This window comes from Pagrus pagrus (assembly GCF_965226575.1).
Source record: "Pagrus pagrus genome assembly, chromosome: 6".
Taxonomy (NCBI): domain Eukaryota; kingdom Metazoa; phylum Chordata; class Actinopteri; order Spariformes; family Sparidae; genus Pagrus; species Pagrus pagrus.
The window spans coordinates 24362685-24369794 of NC_140190.1; the positions used below are offsets into that span (position 1 = coordinate 24362685).

A 7110-nucleotide genomic window follows, 5' to 3' on the forward strand; every position below is an offset into this window, starting at 1 on the left:
TGTGCTTCCCTCTGAGTGATAGCTAAAACACAGCAGTGATCCACTCCATTGTAAACACGATCTGTTAGTTTTGATCAAGTGATGACTTTATACATTTCCAGTTAGTCTGGAAAACACCAAAGCCCACTAGCAGCGACAGCCACCATGAAAACGACCTTACAGTAGTAACCTTGTTAAAAATTTTGTTGAGCTGTGTACTTACATTATCCCAAATGTTTCAAAGATTTTCAAACGTAATTTAATTTGAGGTAATGGTGAGAGTCAGTGAGGAAGGAAGACCATGAACACGACTAAACTTAACATGAATAAAACTTGAAATAAGAAAACGCGTCTCTTTAACAGTCGATTTAACAGTTTCCAGTCAGCTGAATATACCGTCTGCAGCTCAGTGATCTGAGGCTTCACAGCAGCATGTTAAACACAGAGCTGTGGCTCTTTACAGGAAGACATCAGTGCCATACAGTGTTAAATGTGTTAACGAGCAGCAGAGTTCCTGCTCTCGCTCCGTTATCGTGTCGCGCTGATACTGCCACCATTAATGTTCACGCCGTCTCGTTTTCTCAGCCTCTCTGTGTTGTGCGAACTTCTATAAGGATATTTATTCTTTAAACGTGTCGGTCGAGACAAAGTACTGTAACATAGGACATTTGATTTTATGTTCTGGAGCCTAAAAATCAAGTATACTTTACGAGTATGTATACATCTGCCACTCCAATGTTTTGTCAAAGAAAATAACTATATTTTTGTTCCTTATTTTAAGCCAAAAGAGTCTTGGGAGTTCAGGGTGTTTTAAGTGGAAAATGCCAATAAATTATATGGAAATTTATCAGACTGGTTGTGTTTGTTCTTTCTTTGACTTTATTTACATTTTAAAAACCCAATCAAAATGTTTTATGCAAGACAAGATGGATTTATTACACTTTTATCAAAGACACAAACATTTACTGTATGATTTCACATGCATGTTAGTGTGGTTTCTATGGAGATACTTGGTACATTATTGTATGTATGTTATGTTTAGTTGTTTTCCTGCAGGTGAAAGTTGTTCAGCAGAAGCCTCTGTTGAGTCTGACCGGGGCTCCAGTGCAGGCTGGAGGCTTCACCCCCTGAAAACACAACAAACACACAGAAACAGTCACATCACACATATTCAGAAACACAATCACTTCTGTCACAGGTGAAGATGATGTTACTGTACTGAAACATCAGGCTAAGTGACAAATATACACAATATACTGTACATATATGATCTTTTTTTTTTTTTACTATTATGTTGAGATTCTGATATAAGTTTCCTCTCCCCCAGGCTTCCTTTAATTAATTAAATATTATTATTTTGTGATTCTCCAAAGTCCTTCACCTGTATTTCTACCATTACTGATTACTCAAATATCCCAAAGTAGAGTTTCAGTAACAAGAAAGAAAAGAAGAAACATTGAAGTGGTCACCTTGTAAAGTTGGCAAACCAAATGGAAAAGAGACGACATCGCCCTGTCCTCGTTCTCTTCTGTGTATTCCTGAAACAACAGTTTGATTTTTGATCAGTAACAGTGTTTATTCAACATCACATCAGACGGAGAGTTTAATCCCAAACTACATTTTTCATGATGAACCCGATATCATTTACATTTAGTTTCTTCTTTACTTTTCAACTTTTAATCAGCACCATCAAGACTGTTTTTCAGCTCACCCCAAAATATATCATAGCTGAGTCCAGAGAAATATTTGTTCAGTTAATTAATCAAAATTTGTGCAACAAGATTTCCTTTGAAAATGTAGAGGAAATGGTTAAAATGGTCTCTCTGTACAACTCAACAGTGATGTAATGTCACTTAATTCATTTACTCAAGTGCTGTACAGATTTAAGGTACTTGTACTCGAGTCCTTTCTTCTCATGCATACACCGTCTGTTTTTAACGGCACTACATTTATTCAACAGCTTTAGTTACTCGATAAATTAAGAGTTCTGCACATAAATATATAAAAAATAAACGGGTAGCGCTGAAACGACAGCATTTTTGGCAAATATTTTAATAATCCGTTAAGCAATTTTTTCTCATGTAAAACATTTCTTGCTTCCAGCTTCTCAAATCTGAGGATGTGCTGTTCCTCTAAATTATTTTAATCATTTTATTGTTTTCTAATAATTTTGTACTAGTTGTTTAACAAAAGACTATTACATTTCTCACTTTTTGGGGAATTTTTACAAACCAAAAACTAAAATGAATAGAGAAAACAATCAGCAGATTCATCTATAATGATGATAATTAGGTGCAGTCCAAAAGAAATGTTTTAAAGAGAAAAAAATAAATAAATCATGCAAGTATTGATAATCTGATGATATAATGGTAAAACAGTCACTGGGGACATTTAACTTTTCACTTTTAATACTTTAAGTACGTTATCCTGATAATACTTACATACTTTTACTAAAGTAACATTTTCAATGCAGGACTTGTAACAGAGTATTTTTACAGAATGGCATTAGTAATTTTACTTGAGTAAAAGATCTCAATACTTCCTCCACTGCTGCAAGGCTTTGGACCTTTACAAATTCATAATTTGGCCTTTTTCATAAATTTTTTTTTAAAAAAAAGCCGTAATCAGAACTCTTTATCACTTCTTTGTAACACCGTTTATCCAGAGTGCCTTCAGTGTTTTACCCCATTGAAGGTGACCCAGGGCACATGTGTGTGGGCGGGCTTCAGGGCTCTGGTCATGGCGGCGTTGTCGTGCATCAGCTGTTTTCCTTGACCTCCCCTCACACAGGAGCCAACAGTGGACCAGGAGACAGAGGGAGCGTACAGCTGGAGACACTGAGACAACAGGACAGTCCATTTTTAAATCTTTAACTCTGCACACCTCATAACTGTTGATTCACTGTTACACCTCAGATGTTTGTCCTGATTCCTTTTTAAGTTTTACCTACTGCTCCTACATTTTTGGTATGTTTCGTGTTACTTGCTTAAAAAGTAAAAAAAAAAAAAAAAAAAAAAAGTGCTGGAAAAATCAGAATAAATAAATCAATACTGTAATCCATCCGACTTTTTTTCAGACTTTGTGACAAAGAATACGTAAAAGTTACGTACAAATTAAACACTTTTTACTCATCTGAAGGCAAGAATTTTTTTGCTTTTTTTTTTTTTTTGCCACTTAGTGGAACTGACTTTCTTTAAATCATCGTAATTTATACCAAACACTTTCCACTTCACACGGCTCATACGACTGGTTTTCCTCTTGAATACTTTTTGACTCAAGTCATAACAGGAGTCTTTTATGGAGGACAAACTTCCCAAAAATCAAAGAAATAAATGGTTAATGAATAAATTAATGCCATTAAATACAACAAAATAATATTGGAAATTAATGTAGGCATTATTTAATATATAAAATGTGACAAATTAATATTTCTGTTGTGACTTGCCACTGTTTTTATTTACCTTTGTATCAACTCAAGTGTTTATTTTCCCCATTTAATTTTCCTCTTCATTTATGATTTTTTTCCGTTTCAAATGTATTTTTCTCATCTCCCTTTGCAGTTATCTCAAACTTACTTTCTTTCTGTATTTTCTTTATCCGTTAAAATGAGATTCACGGCTAAAACTATGCAGATGAGATACAATCTATTGTTTTTTATGTAGATACTCACAGGTTGCGCAGCATTGAGAACATCTGCAGCAGACTCCATGCAGTGGATGATCTGAAATGCTGAGTGTCCCGTGAGATGGATGATACAGGCCTGAGGAACAGCAGCAGTCAATCTAAAGTCATTGTGTTTCTGTGTTAATAAAATGTGACAGAGCTGCAGAACAGGTGATCAAACCTCAATCATGTTTCCTCTGCATTCAGGCTCTCCGTGCTGGCAGGTGAAGGGAGAGTTTGCTGATGGAAGCTCCTACAACAGAAAGAAGGTGATATTTATATAATTAACTGGAGAGCAATATTCCTGTTGAAATGATAACATGAAATCTTCTCTCCACTTTCAGACACTTTTACGAGGTTCAGTGTACCTCAGCGTTGCCGTAGGGGACCAGAGTGACGGTCATGATGTCGTGCAGAATGGTCCAGGTGGGGAAGAGCTGCTGGCTGATGAAGACTCTGCAGGCTGGACACAGACTCTCATAGTACAGAGTGACAGAAACTGGAGGAACAGACTTGTTCGGTCCAGTGGCATTCACCTCCATACACTGCTTCTGAACCTGAAACAAAACCCAAAACAAGACGGTAACTTGTGCCAAAATGTGTTAAAATTCAAGTTTATAAAAAAGAAATACAGATATATGAGCCCTGCATGCTGCCCTAAAAAAATGCAGTAACTACAATTTTAATCAAAACTATGACTGAAATGTAACTTTTAAATGTGAGAACAATATTTTTGATTTTATGACTCAGTTTTATCTGGCTTCACTTTAATTTTTATGTTTGCTTTACGCCTGCAACCGTGCTTGCTGTGTTGGCCACAACTTTAGAAAAAAAAGAGACACTTCTTTCCAAGTTAAATCAAAAATATTAATAAAACCAAAAACCTTTTGTTTCTGCATTTCGACTGCAGTTTCTACCTTTACATCTTTTTAAAAAAGGGGCCCAATGTAGTTTTGGAGAAGAGATTCAAACTCAGAATTTTAATACTTACAATATTAATGAGGTAATAATAAAACTCAGAAATATATTTTTTTTCCATAACTGAATAAACAAGCTGTTCTCAGAGGAAAATAAGGTCCCAGAACACTGTTTGAAGCTAGAAAGGTGGCAGGGTCCGCCACATACAAACAAAGTAAAACAGTATGAACCTGTGTTGTCCTTTAAGGTCAGTTTGTTTATTCAGTCATGACTTTTAATCAATGAAAATTACTAAAAGAATAAATATTTAATAAAAACATAAGCATTGGTGTACCTATGACCCATTTTGTCAAAAAAAAAAAAAAAAAGGTCAATTCTCTTAGTTTTATTGTTAGTGTAGTTACATTTTAAAAGTTTGGTAAAAAAAAAGAAAATGACATTTAAATTAGTTAATTGGTTAAAATTTGTGAAACAATGTCACAGATGAAAACATAATACTGACTCATTTTACAAGTATGCCATTAAGAAGGGGGGCAATTTTTTCCAAACACTAATGAGAGTAAGAGTGGAGCAGATCCTGTTTAGGGGGATGATGAATCCAACAGATTAGTCTAAAAATGTTAAAAGACTCACTGATTACAGCTTTAATATTTGTTTCATTCTCTTGTAAACTGAGTTTTGTGGGTGTGAAATAGGCTTTTTTTAAGATATCACCGCAGGCATTTTCTACATTTTTACTCCACAGATAAAAGTAGATTTAAGTATAGTTCACATACATGCTGAGTTGCAGCATGACCCCTAATTAATCAATAAAAGCCTGATTATAAAGTCTGGAGCTCAACAATGAACATAAAGCACACTGTGTACCATTTATTTTCCAGCCTTTCAGTTTAAACTGATTCAGAGTTTGACCTTAGAGCCACTCCGCCGGTCACATGAAGAACCACTGGTGTTCAATTTCTGAAGCATGACTCTCATTTAAACCCAGGGAGACTTTGAACTCAACATTTCCTGTTTTCGGACTAGGATGCTCAATTATAATAACATTATTGCACTCATTAATATTAAAAAACAATCAGTGTTTCCCCATTTCTTCAGGAAGATTTGGTAAACTGTTTAGGTTATTTCAGATATTGAAAATAAGATTAAGATTAATATGTCAAAATGCATCTGAAAAGTAGGCCACAGCTGACAAAATGGAAAATAAATAACATAATAAAAACAAAAACATCTTTTAATATTTTGCAGTTGCACACTTAATATTTCTACCATTTCAATAACATTTGAAGCAATAATTTAGAAATACCTACAAATAATTTGGTAAAGGATAGAATCCTTTTCAAATTTTAAACTTTTATTTCACTCGCTTTGTTCCACATTTTCACCCAGTAACAAAAAATAAAGTTATTGTCTTGAGCTTTGTTTCTGTGCACCATTAATATTTAAAAGTGAATATTTAAGCATTTTCTGTAGTGACCCAACATGCCTCCACTGACTGTGTAGATGTGCCCCAGTGTGTTTCTTCTACTCACCCTGCACTCTATCGCTATCTCCAGGGATCGACACCACTGAGACGGAGGGTATCGGCAGGAAGGTTTGGGATGAGAGCCGGAGCTTCTCCGGTCAACACAGAGGAGCAGAAACACCACAAACAGTCCTGACTGCTTCATGTTTGATATCAGCTGTCCACACAGTGACTGAGGGGAGATGTCTGAAGCTGCTCCTCCTCCACAGGACCGTCTCTAATAAACCAGCGCCATCACCACACGATCAACACCAGGTGTGACTGACCGCTGCTGCCTTCAGGGATCCTCGGACACTCCTTCTTCTCGCTCCATGAATAGGAGGAAAACGACAATCAATAGTTTGTGGCTGTTCCGAATGAGGATTAATTGGAGCGCTTTAATCCTGTAGAATTAATTCTTGATGTTAGTGACAAATATGCATGATGAAACACGAGAAAAGAAAAGAAAAGATTCGCAAATGTTATGACAACTCTTTGATCAAATCTCCAACTGAAGTACTGGGTATTATTGGGGTTGTTGTAAGTGGCCTCCCTCTTGTGGTCCCAGACGAGCAGAACATGGTTTACAAGCAACTACCCTTATTCATCATTAGATGAAATCCTATTTTTCAAAAGGCATAAAAAACAAAGAATCGTCTGAACCCTGAACGGTACAGAAACTCCTAACTGAAGTTGAGCAAAGTCTCATGGGAAGTGTAGTTCTTGTATGTTAATGAAAAATCTTGTTGTTTTTTTGTTTAAACAATGATTAGCTTAAAATTTATAAGCCAGTTCAACATTAGATATCTATTTAATTAAAAAATAAGGACACAAACCCACAATATTTCAACATTTTGCAGAATTAAATGGACAAACAGCCGTTAATGCGCGAGCCGCGAGGAGGAAACTGGCTCTCTTGGATTTCGGATTCAAACTGAATTCACCTGCGCTCAGGTTCAGGCCGGAGTTTATTACTTTACAAACGTCCGAAATTGATGTAAAATCTTAAACTGTTTCCGAGAAGCTCACCTGCCCTGTCCTTTTTT

The 7110-nt window shown here is 35.8% G+C and overlaps 1 protein-coding gene across 1 annotated transcript; it reads right to left on the bottom strand.

The window, feature by feature from the left end:
• Window positions 1–889: 889 nt before the first annotated feature.
• Window positions 890–6313, bottom strand: LOC311257977 (gamma-interferon-inducible lysosomal thiol reductase-like). The gene is made up of 7 exons (XM_084353983.1): window positions 6093–6313; window positions 4011–4199; window positions 3824–3895; window positions 3650–3739; window positions 2664–2816; window positions 1449–1517; window positions 890–1106 (listed from the first exon to the last, which is right to left on the bottom strand). The coding sequence occupies exons 1-7, from the start codon at window positions 6228–6230 to the stop codon at window positions 1047–1049; spliced, it is 771 nt and encodes a 256-aa protein (XP_084210109.1). The 5' UTR covers window positions 6231–6313; the 3' UTR covers window positions 890–1046.
• Window positions 6314–7110: the final 797 nt, after the last annotated feature.

What these genes read in the sequence shown, in the direction of transcription:
- LOC311257977 (XM_084353983.1), bottom strand. Translation starts at nt 6,230, where the DNA reads ATGAAGCAGTCAGGACTGTTTGTGGTGTTTCTGCTCCTCTGTGTTGAC. An exon ending in GCAGAGGAAACATGATTGAG is followed by an intron (nt 3,740 to 3,823) that starts GTTTGATCACCT and finishes GCTGTTCCTCAG; the next exon opens with GCCTGTATCATCCATCTCAC. An exon ending in TTCTCAATGCTGCGCAACCT is followed by an intron (nt 2,817 to 3,649) that starts GTGAGTATCTAC and finishes CTGTTGTCTCAG; the next exon opens with TGTCTCCAGCTGTACGCTCC.